Raw genomic sequence first — 15,000 nt, 5'->3', positions numbered from 1 at the left:
TGTATATCTAAATGTATATGTATATCTAAATGTATATGTATATGTACATGTATATGTATATGTATACTATAAACGACGTAAATCATTCAATACTTCGAACGTCTACGCTAATTAATAAGCACCATATGTTCGAGGTCGACCGGGTGTTACACTTCTCTGCCTTCGCCATCTTTCCTTCTACGAAACTCGGCCGTGACGAGCAAAAGAGAGTAACGCCAAACGAGAAAACTTTTCGTCTCTTTTATGCACAGAACGACCTTGTTATCTATGTCATCTAACGACAACGAAGACGTAGCCTAAGACGAAGACGAAAACGAAGATGAAAACGAAGACGAAGATGAAAATGGACTGTCGTTGTTATTTGAAAAAAAGTAAAAAAGAAAAGAAGAAAATTTATCTAGAAAAACTTTATACGAACAAATTCAAATATCAGAATCATATATGACGTTGACACTTGAAAGAAAATAAAAAAAAAGAAAAAGAAAAAAAAACAGAAAAAATGTGTTTTATACCTAAATATACATATAACGCATAACACTGTATTTAGTATGGAAAAAAATATTTGGTATTTTATATCTACATAAGTAATATTATAGTTTTTTTTTTTTTTTTTTTTTCTTTTTTTAACGCTTGATATCTTATATCTTATAAATATAAATAAACAACACTATATTTTTTTTGCTTTATTGAATATTTTAAATACATTATACCTAATTAAAAAGAAAGAATATATGAATATATTTAAATAAAAATCGATTTTATATCTTAGTATTGTTTATTGTAAGAATTGTAATACCTTTTATTGTAGGAATAAAATTATTTTTAGTATTATGAATCTAAATAAATAACACTGGTATTTTTTTCTATTGACAAATTCCTATATCATTTATTGGCCAATCTAATAGACATTTGAAAGAAATTTTCTTCCGATCTGTTTCTTAGTATCATAGAACTTTCAAAAATTATTTATTTGTTTCTACGAAAACGAACGAATTAATTTGATATTATTTTTTTTAATAACAATTTAACCTTTCATATTGATTTTATACGTACGAATTATAAAAGAAAAAAGTTTAATTTGAATAAAAGACAATAGCATTAGCAAAAAGTAATCTAATTAAGGAAAAATAGAAAATCATAAAATAGACAATAAAAATATTTATTCGTATAGAATACAATTTTAAATTAAAAAAAAAAAAAAAAAAAAAAATCAATCTCAATAAAATTAAAATATAATTATAATAAAATTAATGAAGGAAAAGAATAAGAATGTATAGATACACACGCACGCACGCAAGCACGTATTATGAATCATATAATTCAATAAAAAAAGAAAGAAAGAAAGAAAGAAAGAAAGAAAGAAAGAAAAAAAAGAAATCTACAGATAAAATAATTATCCCTCGTATTGCAATTATTAAAAATTAAAAATTAACATGAATATGAATAGAAAAATTTTTTTAATGTATTTAATAAAACAATATTTAAGTAAATACTAAATAACATAAGAATAATGAAAAATCATGGATATACATGGAATTTTACTTTGAAATAATCAAAATTAAATACGAACAATATCAAAAGTCAAACCACGCACATGAACATTGAGATGGAACTTTTGTTATAACAAATGTGCCAATACATGAATGCTTACAAAAAAAAAAAAAAAAAGAAAAAAGAAATACAAAAAAAAAATTACAAAAAAAAAATATACGCAGAATGAAAACATCCTGTCGTTATTTAAATAGTTAAGGCAATAATAAATGTTAATTTACTAAGATCAATGTTGCAGTTATATCTGATTATTTTAATTTTAAATTCTACGAAGAAAATCGTATATTATCAGAATCGATAAATAAATATCGTTTTATCTCAAATAACAAGCACGTACACCATTCTTCGCACTTTTATTTCAAGAAATAGATCTCCTTCGGCTATTCGTATATATTCCTCTTTCACGATTCCTTCACCTGAGGTATCAACGCTTTCGGGTTTATCGCTGATCAGAGGTCAGCTATTTTTACTAGCGAGATAAAAATCCTTGATCTCAGGCTCAAGAGAAAAGAAAGGGTACAGTAGAAAAAAAGAAAAAGAGAGAGAGAGAGAGAGAGAGAGAGAGAGAGAGAGAGAGAGAGAAAGGCATTGTTCTCGATCGAATCAAATCATTAATATTGAAGTACAAATCGAAAAAAGAATTTCTTTACCTCGTAAAGAAATAAAATCATTAATAAAATCATTAAACGTATCATTAAATTGCTTATTATAAAATTTAAATATGTGTTTGTACAACGTGTGGATAACACAGTTGAAATTAATTGATTTGAAATAATTGATAAGAAAGTTCATAGTTTTGCATGTGAATAATTCGCGAACAATTTCGATTCTTCCTGATATTTTTTTCCGATTAGAAAGTAACGACTGTGCGAAAAGTTAATACAATTTTATAAAAAGAAATTTATGATAATACGCGTATCATGCGGATAAATAAAAATAATTTAAACTTCGTGGATACACGTTAAATAATAATGTCAGTTAAATAATGTAAATTTTCCTTTAGAAACTTTTTATTATCGGATCAAATCGTAATGTATTTATAACGTAGGGATTAGCATACGAATTTGTCGAGTTAACGAAATATTTTCATGTATCTTTAAATTTTTTTATTAAAATTTTTATATATATATATTTATTTATTTATGTATGTATGAATGCATATATGCATAGATGTATCAATGTATATATATATATATATATATACGCGCATGCGTGTATATGTACGTATATATGTATGTATATATATTACATGCATATACTCATAAATTTTCATTTCCCGTTTCTGTTCTTATCAGGGACTTCCAGTTTCAAAATGGCCTGTATCTTCTAATAATACATATTGTATAATACATAAGTACTCATAATTTTTTTTGAAAAAATCGAACAACTTTTTTTAAAGAATTCGAATAATTATCAAATTTAAAGTGATTAAAAACATGGAAGAAAAATAATAAAAGAAAAAAAAAAAAAAAGAAAAGAAAAATCAGTCACCTTGTCCAAACACAAACGGATAAAAAAACGCAAGTTAGTATACTTAAAATCCATTCATTGAAGATATTTATTCTATTATTAAAAATAACAAAGAAATTCTTTAAGAGAATAACAACGTAACTTCGGTTAACAAATTTGCCATAATTATAACAATGATAAAACAAAACTCCTTCATCGATCATACGCAAATATATAGAACACGAATGAAGCCGTTCTAGATCTATTTATATAAAATATTTATCTTCGATGAAAGAAAGAAAAAAAAAAAAAAAAAAAGACTTTTAAAGATCAAATTGACGAAGTAAAACTAATTTGCGTTTTAATGACGCAATGGGAGGGGGTGGTGTGGAAAGAGGAGGGGGGCAGATTAAAAAACGTCAGTTTAGTTAACTCAATCCGTATCGAAAAAACAAACTTTACTTGGCTTTATGCTTTCCAGCTAACTTTTATTTATCAAAACGTGAGTCGATAGGGAATCTATCCTACTCCCTCACTTAGTTGCTATAAATCGACATTATTAATAGAAGAGCACTAACGCGTTCTAATGCTCTTTCCTTCTTCTCTCTCTCTCTCTCTCTCTCTCTCTCTCTCTCTCTCTTTCTCTTTCTCTCTTTATCTCCATTTCATTTTTAACTTTCATTCCCATTCTTATCATCCCTTGTCCATGTTAAATGTCAAGATTCTTCGGAAATAGACAAATTTTTAAAGATCATTTATTTTTCTTATCCTTTTTTTTTTTTTTCTAAATTCTATTATTTAATGTCCCACCAATCGTTTATTTGGGTCAGCGACATAAAAAAAAAAAAAAGAAGTTCATAGTTCGTTGTACTTTAAACGATATAATTCTAATATCTCTCTCTCTCTAGTATCGTATTTTTATTAAAAATAAAGATAAATGTATTAATAAAGAAAAAATAAATAAATAAATAGTACAAAAAAAAAAAAAATACAAAAAAATTGCAAAATTGAAATAATCATCACAATTATGAAATAATAATGTTATTGTCTTTCTCACACATACTCTCCCTCTCTCTCTCTCTCTCTCTCTCTCTCTCTCTCTTGGTTACTATAAATCGACTTTATTAATAGCACAGTAATGCGTTCTAATGCTCTTTTCTTATCTCCCTTCCTCTCGCCTCTCTCTCTTTCTCTCTCTAACTCTTCCTATTTATCTCCATTTCTTTTTTTACTTTCATTCTCATTCTTACCATCACTTATATCCATGTTAAATGTCAAGATTTTCGAGATATACAAGAACTTTGCGGATCTTTTTCTTCTTTTCTTTTTTTCCATTTTTTCTTTTAATTCTATTATTTAACATGTCGCACCGATCGTAAATTTGGATTTATCAACGACATAAAAGAAAAAGTTCCAAGTTCGTCATAATTAATTGTTCTATCTAAATCGTATAATTTTAAAATCTCATCAGTATTATATCTTATTAAAAACAAAAATAAATACATTAATAATAAATAAAAATTATTAGAAAATAAAAAGAATTATTGAAGTTATAAAGTAATCATGTTTCTCACTTCTTTGGCTACTACTATAGATCGATATTATTAATAGCACATCTAATGCGTTCTAATGTTCTTTATCTCTCTCCCTCTCTCCATCTATCTCTCCATTTCTTTTTTTAACTTTCATTATCATTCTCATCGTCCACCATATCTATATTAAATGTCAAAATTTTCGAGAAAATAGAATAATTTTAAAGATCTTACTCTAAATTTTTTTTTTTTCTTTTTTGTTAATTCTATTATTTAACACAGCATCGATATCGTTTATGTGACTCAGTGGCATAATAGGAAAATTTCACGAATTATTTTACAATTTCTATCGCTTTAAATAGTACAATTCTAAAATCTCATTAGTATTATATATCCTCGTTAAAAAACGAAGATAAACACGTTAATAAAAAAAAAAAAAAATAAAAAAGAAGTATAAAAAAAAAAAGATAAAAAATTGTTACGAAACGTGAATAATTATAAAAGTTAAGGAAAAAATAAAAAATAAAAAAAAAAGATAATAGCAATTATCGATCGAAATAAAGGAGGACGTACGATTTAATTTTGTAAATATCCATAAGAAAAAAAAAAAAGAAAAAAAAAAAACAGAACTCTATTGCAACGAACTTATGAAGATTATCTGACGTTATCTAATTCAAATTCACGAAGTGATTTTACCTGTTAAAACGTCAAATTAATCGATTGGAATTCGTGTAACGTTCGTCCGAAAATTGTTCGAAATTTAAATGTCAATCCTTTCCGACTCAATGGACAAATAATAATGGATGAAAATGCCGTGATCATTTTGTGTTGGTCCTTTTAAATTGTATGATAATAATTCCGTAGTTAACATAATGATGATCATTTGGGAATGGTGTAAAACGATAGTCGGTTTGGACGGACGGGATTTAGAGGAGTCATTATTTGCTCGGGCGCGGACACATTTGTCAGACTCTAAAAGTCGGCCTCCCCTCCTAAAGCCGACCCGAAGTAGCACTGAAATTACTGAAACTATATGGGCGAATTCGCAATAAACTTTGAGTAGCATAGAGAGTTCGTCTATTTTGACGTTGATCACTTTCCCAAAGCAAAATATCGTCTATGGTTAACAGATTAAATTACAAAACAATATCCGTAAGTAATAACCTTGACAAATTGTCGTATTTTATCTTTTTATAATACAAAATGAAATCCAACGAAAATAACAAAATATAGAATAATAAATATACTGACTCATGATTTAATGGAATTTATTTTGTGATAGATATTGGAGATAGATAGATAGATAGATATATAGATATATAGATAGATAGATAGATAGATAGAGAAAAGAAAACAGAAAAAAAAAATAGATATGTAGATAGAAACGGAAAAGAAAACTTCGAAAGCTCTTATACGACGATTAATCATCAATCGTTGTTTGTCGAAATAAAACAAATTTTACGATAAATGAAGATAATATCGAAGATAAATCGAGCAAATAATAATACATGTCGAGTAAATTATGTGTATATATGTGTGTATGTGTCTGTGTGGTGTGTGTATGTCCTCGTGTCTATCTACTGTGTACTCATATGGATAAAATTATTTTACTATATATATATATATATATATATATATATATATATATATATATACTCCAGACTATAACGGATATCTGAATAAAATTTTTACAAAGTTAGACATCTGAAATTTATTGATCATCTATTTCCTTCGGTACAATACAAGCACGTTAATGCACGTGCCCTTTCCTCGAGTATCGTCATAGGCATTACTACCACAGAACACCATGACCCACCATCACCGCCACCACCATGACCATGACCACGACCACCATCACAATTGCCACTATAAACGCCACCACCTGGCACTATCTCTTTCAAAGTGCATACCCAAAGCATTTCACTTTATAAAAAAAAAAAAAAGAAAAAAAAAACACCGTGCACACGCTTTAACGGTCCCTTGTTTTTTTTTTCTTTCTTTTGTTTTTCTTTTTTGATATTGCTATCTCAAGCGATAAAAATTGGTTAAAAACTCCCGATAAGTTCGCGACTATATATATATATATATATATATATATATATAGTCGAGAACTCGATTAAAAATCATTACGAATGAATATTATATTGAATTTATTCGAAAAAAAAAAAAAAATTATTATTATTACTTACCACAGTGATGGGATATACTGGATTGATGATTGTAAATAGGAGAACGTGATTCGGCTTATTGTTATCTTCTCTGGAAAAAAAAAATAAAAAATATACGTATACATATATATTAAATCATATATAAATAAACAAACAAATAAATATATATATATATATATATAAAATTCTAATGATATAAAAATTATTTGAATAATTACACTTAAACGTAACGATAAGAAATTCAAGAGAAAGTTTTCCGTAATAAATATAATACGATTTACATGGAAACAGCTTAGGGATATATATATATATATATATATATATATATATATGTGTGTGTGTCCTATAGATGAGCGTTCAGATAAAATAGATAAGATAGTTCCTCGTTTTGGATGAGAACAAAGTGAAAGCGACAAATCAACGCCAAGACAATATACCATGAAGCGTGCAGCCGCATCCAAACGACAACCACCATCTACCTCTTGTGATTCTCGATAACGGCACGAACGTCCCTTCTCATCGATTTACTGATACATACATACATATATATATATATAGAAAGAGAGAGAGAGAGAGAGAGAGAGAGAGAGAGAGAGACCTATCACGCGATCCAATGTTATTTCGCTTCTATCGATAACTATTTTACTCGAGTAACGTACTTTGCTTTCGATTAATCTATGCCATTGAAATTCGTCAAAGTTTTTCTTTAACACACACACACACACACACACACACACACACGTGTGTATGTACAAAAACTCTATACGTGTATTTACTTATGAAGTTTCTTTTTGGAAATTGAAACACGTTAATTAACTCAGAAACGATACAATGCAATTATTGAAAAAGAAAGTTAAAAAAAGAAAAAGAAAAAAGAAAAAGAAAAAAAAAAGTTGTTTGATATCTCGTAGACAAACATATAATGACATTAAATATTTCTTATTCCATCATTTTAATCATTTATTTAATTATTTTGTATACTTATTCAAATAATATTTCTTCTGAGACGTAATTCCTTCCAGAATCAAATAAAACTATTGAAAACAATTGTCTGAAAAAAATTTTTTTCTTTCGATCTCTTTTCGATAATATTCTTTTACGATATTTAATATCATTTGACAATTATTTAATACAAAATGTTAAATATCGGAGTAAGTAGAGATGAAAAAAAAAATTTTTCAAACGATTGTTTTCACAAGTTGTTTGATTCTGGTAGAATTAAATTGTTACGACATTTATTTTCGATTCATTGAGCATTTTCAAGATAATTACAAGATCAACTTTTTTTTTTTTTTTTTTTTTTTTTTTATGAAAACCTTTAATTTTTCTAACGGCATCTTATTCTCCAGAAAAGATGGAACCAACCTTTGTCTAAAACATTTTCTTTTTTTTATTTTTTTTTTTTTTTTTTTATCCAACTTCTATTCTCTACGATATTGTTCGAACAAAAAAAAAAAGAAAAAATCTCAGAGTGGATAAAAATAAAAATAAACCAAAAAGAAGAAAAAAAAAAGAAAAAAAAAAAGGAAAAAAAAACAGATATGCTTCTTTAAGAAAAATATTATTTTAAATAAATATACAAAATGGTGACCTCGATTATCGATACACTTCTCAATACGCTTGATCAAAGATTGATTGATTGATAGGTACGTAAATAGAATATTCCTGTAAATATTTCTACAAGCAATTATGGCGAGCTCTTTCATAGCTTCTATCCGTAATTGGTACGTCTTGATAGATCATTTTTCCTTTGAGTTAACCACAAGAAAAAAAAAAAAAAATAAATAATAATATTGTAAAATATTTAAATCTGACGTGAGTGCAAGCTATAATAATGTACTGTGCTAGATATATCCTATCGCAATGACTATTCTAATCTCAATCTAATATTTCTATTGTAATAAACAAATTATATAATCGAATGAACATTCGATGGATATCACACATATGGATTATAATATTTCCATTATGTTAATCTTAATATTAAATCTTTAATTAATTCGTATTTGAGAAAATTTATCGAAGAATCAACATCACCATATATATTTATTAAAATTATATTATTTCTAAAAAAAAAAAAAAAAAAAAAAAAAAAGTAATACCTTTTTTTTTTATTATACACGTAGTAGATTTCTATCCTACTAAATCTAGTTTTTAAATTAAATACAGTAAAAAAAAAAAAAAGTAGAGATTGAATGGAAAATAAAACTTATTCGAACAAAAATCATTTCTTTCCTTTTTTTTTTCTTTTTCTTTCTTGCCGTAAAATAAGATATCGTAGCAAAAATTGTAGATTTCCGCTATTTAAAAGAACAATTAAAAGTGACCTTGAAATAATCTTAAAAGTTCCATCGAAATGGAAATAAATAACGTCGTTATATTCGACGTTCAAAATCGAACAAATTTTTCTTCTTCTTAAAAAAAAAAAAAAAAAAAAACGCTATTTCCAAAATATCTTTAGTTATCTCAAATTTAAAAAATATAATTTATACGTATATACATATATTATATAGATATCTAATAATTGAGATCTGACATTATCTGAGACAATTATATGTTATATTTTATAACGTTCTTAAAATTTTATGAATTGTCGAATATTATTTGGAATTATTTATTAATTTAATTAACCTCTATAACTTCATTTAACTTGGAAATTAATTAACGTGCGCAAAAAATATCTCTCTGTGTGTATGTGTGTGTGTGTGTGTGTGTGTCTGTGCTTGTGTGTATATTTGTATTTGAAAAAATGGTATATCTGAAAAATTTTTAATATCTTTTTAGTATAAGTTATACTATTATTTATTATTATTACTATTATTATTATTATTAAATCTTTATTTTTATTACACAGTATAATTATACTAATACAAATGATACCATACATTTTTTTTTTTTTAACGATATAATTATTTCGCGTAAACGATAACAAATTGAGATTAGAGATGATTAAATAAGTCATACTAATGATTATAATTTTCATTCGGAGAATTGTTGATGAGTCTCGAAATATGTACGAACGTTATATACGTACGAAAAAAAAAAAAAAAAAAAAGTGTCTCCTATGTCGAAAATATTGTATAATAAGATTTTTGTTAAAATTTTCAAGGAACATTTCTTTTCCACGTTATGTGAAAATTTCAAAAGGAATTATGCTCTTTTTTAAAATACAGCAATTACGCAAAAACGTAAATTATGTTATTCCTCTCCCTCTCTCTCTCTCTCTTTCTCCCCCCCTCCTTTTCTCTTTCTTTAAAATATTTCAAGTTACGGAGCGAATTATCGTACTAAATCAAGGAAATTTGATGAATTGCATCTCCATTAATTCTAAGAACGGTCTACTACCGAGGGACCTTCTACCAACGTAAATTAAAACAAAAAAAAAAAAAGAAAAAAGAAAAAAGAAAAAAAGAAAATACATTTTTTTGACGTAAATTAGGCAAATCCTTTTATTTTCCTTCTTTTCTACATTTTTTTTCCTTCTTCTTTTTTCTCTTCTTCCTTCCCCCCACCCCACCACCCACCCTTTCGCAAACTTTTCTGCGTCGTTACTCTTCCCCAACGTACGTTCGCGAAATATTAATAAAATTTATGCAGAGAATAAAATTGGATCTTTGTATAATGTAACGAAATTTTGGAAAAATAAAATATACAGAAATATTTCATTAATTTAAACAACAAATTAGACTTTAAATATAATCGTCGTTGCGTCGCGAAGCGACTTGAAATAGAAGAGGAAAATGTATCGTCATGAAGATCTTTTGTTTATTTTCTTTTTTTTTTTTATTATTATAATAACCTTTATAAAACCAAAAAATGTAATTTCAAGGGATAAACTGCTTTATAATTTTTCTTTTATATATATATAATTTTATAAATTTCTTTTTCCGTCTTCTTGAAATAAATTCAACATTTTAATTAATATAGAGATCTATATACTCGGATCCTTCGTAAATCCATATAACTTCGAAGTCACATACTCGTTTCTTTTTTATTTTTTTTTTATCATGAAATTTTTTATGATATTTTATTTCATTTTTTCTCCATATAACATTAAACTAATTCGTATTCTAAGATGAACTTTATACTTCAATAAATTGCAATTATATTATTATTATTATTTATTATATACTAATAATAAATGTTTCTCGGATAAAAAAAAAAAAAAAGAAAAGAAAAAAAATGATATAATGGAAAATCGATTCGAAAAGTATAACTTATACTAATTATAGATTGAAAGATATTAATATATTTTGCCAATAGTAATATAAATATAAGAAAAAAAAATTATAATATTTTAAAGTTATATAGTACTAATATAGAATACTAATATAGAAATACTATACTAATAGGTATAAGCGAATATAACTATATTAGTCATATTAATAATGATATACTAATACAATTATATCAATATAACTTATACTTATTAAGTATAATTAGTCATAATACAAATATACTTATTATACTGATATATTACTAATATAAAATAAATATAAGTTATATTTATTAACTATAATACATCAAATTTGTTAAGAATAATACTTTATATTATAAGCTTTAATCGTATAATTTTTTTAAAAAGAGTAACAATGAAAAAAATTTTTCGTTACATACAATTAAATATTTTTAATCGGTCACGAATGAATGCGAAATAAAAAAATATTTCATATTGAATCTAAATTAACTTTTCAAAGTATCTTAGAACACAACGAAAAATATTTACAACATTCCATCGCGAATAAATTGGAAAAGACTAAAAGAGGAAGCTTTGATTCGTTAATTTGTTCATCCCAAACAATATGTAACTATATATATATATATATATATATATAAATATGCACACACAAACACCTATGTACTTACATATGTACACTACATAAGTATGTATGTATCTACATATGTATGCATCTATGTATGTAAATTTGTATGTATCTATGCTTGTACGTATGCATCTATGTATATATGCACACGTTATCATATTTCGAAGGTATATACCAAAAACGTGTTGAAAGCATGCGAATCGATTCGTAAAAACAATACTCCGTTAACGAGACAATTTACCGAGCGACTGATAATCAGTCCGATAACGACATACGATAGAACGATGACATAATTAAAGTGACGTATAACGTCGACAACGAATTTTACCAATCGATTCTGACAACAGAGAAAGGGTGAGGAGAGAGAGAGAGAAAGAGAGTAAGAAAGAATATTTGCTCGTGTATAACCAGAATTAATCAACGAATAAAGATTTCTCGCGATAATCGAATTTTTGATATTAAGGTCAAACATTTTACAAAACGCACAAGCGCGATCGATTTTTTTATCGTACATAAACAATATATTTATATAACAATAGAGAAATCGAGTAAATATGTGACCTTGATCGAAGAAATATATTTAACTATCCTCTTTATTTCTATCGAAAAGTTCGAAAAAAATAAAAAAAAAAATATATATATATACATATATTGAAAAAACGACAAAACACATATATCCTAATACAAATAATTAGAGCTCTATCTTAGAATGAATTTTGTCTAAATGTTTCAACAAATATTTAAGATATATATATATTCATTCTTTATATAGTGTAGTTATATATTACTAGTATTTTTTTAATTTTTTCTTTATTTATTCTTTTCTTTTTCTTTTTTTTTTTTTTTTTTTTTTTTTCTTTTAATTTTAATTGTATAACGTAATACTTGCAAGTATAACTACACAATGTAATATTTTATAATTATGAAAAAAAAGAAAAAAAAAAAAAAGAAAAAGAAAAAGGAGGAAAAAAGTTCCAAAAGAAAGAAAAAAGAATAATAATAAAAAAAGAAAAGGGATAATTACATACACTAAATCGAGAATGATGAATGAGAAAATTTTTGAATCATCCTCCTGAGTGTGATATATTATGATATATAAAAATGAATATAAAAGTGCATATAATAAAAATGCATATAAAAGTGGATATAAAAAAAGAAGATTGTACCTCTTTCGCCGTGGCTCGTCTCCGTATCCACCGTACTCGTGATTCTGTAACACAGAGTGAATACAAAACAATTAGAATAAAAAAAAAAAAAATCTAACATAGTATCGGTCGTGTAATTATTTTCTTTCAAGCGTATTAAATCTATTAGCCAAATATTTAATTTGAACTTCGAAACGTACCGTTCGAATCTGCACATAAATACGTTTATAATATATTATAATATAAAAATATATATATATATATATATATTTAAAAAAAAAATATATATATATATAATAAAAAAATTATAATGTTACAATTATATTTAATATATATATATAATAGTATATATACATATTATATAAATGTATATTATATATCATATATTTTTTGTGTATAATATATATATACATATAATATTTAATATATATAATAAATAAATTATAATATTATAATTATATTTAATATATAATAATGTGTATAAATATAATAGATATTATATAATAATGTGTGAGTGTGTGTATATATTATAATATTATATATTATATATTGTTTGTATATAATATATATAATAATATGTACATATACATATGTATATATATATATATATATATATATATGTATATGTATATATATAATACACTTTCAATTGGTATATTTTCGAATATTGTTGTCGGTGTGATAATTCATATATTAATGTTAATGTTGTTGATTACATTACCGAGAAGGCATTCCTTTCTCCACGGGCTTTTCTTTTGTCAAGTGGTTGACGAAAGTATTGATCCGAACCGGTATACGAAGAGAAGGCCATCACGGGATTTTTGTGAAACTTTCAAATTTGCGATAATCAACAGAAATCGTCAGATTTTCCGAGACACATAACTCGGAAATACTTTATCAGCGCGTCCTGTTTTCCTAGAAAACAGTTGAGTTTAAGGTCAATTCGAAACTGCGACAACTCTCTCTACGTTGACAAATAAAAACGTAATCTTTTACGATCGTATTACACAATCGTTCGCACCATTTCTTTTCCTTTTTTTTTTTTCTCTTTTTTTTCTTTTTTGTTTTTGTTTTTCAAACTTTTTCTTTTATATTTAAATAAAAGAATTAATGTGCGATTAGAAGAAATCTTAAATATAAATAAGCACTTTACGTATAGTACGTATGTAAAATTGAAATGAAAGAAAAAAAAAGAAAAAAAAAAAAAAAAAAAAAAAAAAAGAAGGAGAAAATTTTATGATCGGAAAAGTTAGAAAGAAAGCGTTGAGCAACTGTGATTTGAGAGAGAAAAAAAAAAAAAACGACGGAATATTTTAAACATTACGTTTAAGCGTTATCATTCACAAATATTCAAAGACACGTGTTCATTATGTTCTCGCGAACATTTTTATGGAACGTAGGTAAAAGGGTGTGACATGGAGGGAGAGTCGGTAGGAACGGCAGGGGAGAGAAATTTCCATTCGCAATGGCCTTTCTTCCATTTATTCGATAAAAACATCGAAAGGATCGAAGGATAGGATAATCCTGATGATAGGATTCGTCGTTCCTTCTTTCGTTCATTTGTTCATTCGTATAATCGACAAGAATCGTTCAGAAACTAAGTAAACGATTTTAACGATATTATATATATATATATATATATATATATGTATGTATATATAGGGTGACCCCCCCACGGAACTGGGCCGAGCTATATATATATTTGAAAGGATTGGAGATCGAGAAAAATGTCATGCAACATAATTAAATGATATTAAATTTAATGATATGGTTAGATAATTCTGTGAAACGTTTCATACTTTTTCTTTTTTTTTTCTTTTTTTTTTCTTTTTTTTTTTTTTTTTTTTTGTATCGATACAATCGCAAAGTAATTTTTTTGTATTATTATTTGAAACTTTAATTTTTAATACATTAATTGATGCAGCTTTTTTGGACTCACTACAAAATATATTAATAATATTATGTCCTGAAAAATTTTTTAGTTTAGGTGTTATTTTAATTTCAAACCTGCTGAATTGTTTCAATGTTTCAATACATTTAAATGAATACGTGAGAGAGAGAGGGGGGGGAGAGGCGAAGAAGGGAGTGAGGAAGATAGGAGAGGTGAGAGAGGAAAAACACTAGGTACTATTTTGAATTAAGCTCTTAAGGGACCAAGGGAGATATAACGCTACGAATAAAAAAAAAATTCATTTATTTACTTCGGTTATTACGATTTTACATAACTTTTTCTTTTTGTTTTAATGTTTTCTCTTTTGAAAAATCAATCAATAAAATCATCACAAATGTCAAACTTATAGTAACCATATACATAATAAAGAATGATATTTCA

General features: G+C 25.7%; 1 protein-coding gene across 3 annotated transcripts in view; it reads right to left on the bottom strand.

The window, feature by feature from the left end:
• LOC124430212 (heterogeneous nuclear ribonucleoprotein L) overlaps positions 1-15,000 on the bottom strand; it is a 105,474-nt gene that overhangs the window by 76,574 nt on the left and 13,900 nt on the right. For 2 of the 3 annotated variants that reach the window (XM_046976461.1, XM_046976463.1), the window contains exons 2-4: positions 13,390-13,583; positions 12,690-12,733; positions 6,722-6,791 (exon numbers count right to left, since the gene is read on the bottom strand). In XM_046976461.1, coding sequence (XP_046832417.1) covers positions 6,722-6,791; positions 12,690-12,733; positions 13,390-13,479 — 204 coding nt within the window. In that variant the 5' untranslated portion in view covers positions 13,480-13,583. The remainder of the gene's footprint in view (positions 1-6,721; positions 6,792-12,689; positions 12,734-13,389; positions 13,584-15,000) is intronic. The other variant, XM_046976462.1, reaches the window with a different exon arrangement.

Source organism: Vespa crabro, chromosome 17 (genome assembly GCF_910589235.1).
Source record: "Vespa crabro chromosome 17, iyVesCrab1.2, whole genome shotgun sequence".
Classification (NCBI taxonomy): Eukaryota; Metazoa; Arthropoda; class Insecta; order Hymenoptera; family Vespidae; genus Vespa; species Vespa crabro.
The sequence above is the reverse complement of the archived record's forward strand: the minus strand, read 5'-3'. Positions and strand labels throughout refer to the sequence as shown.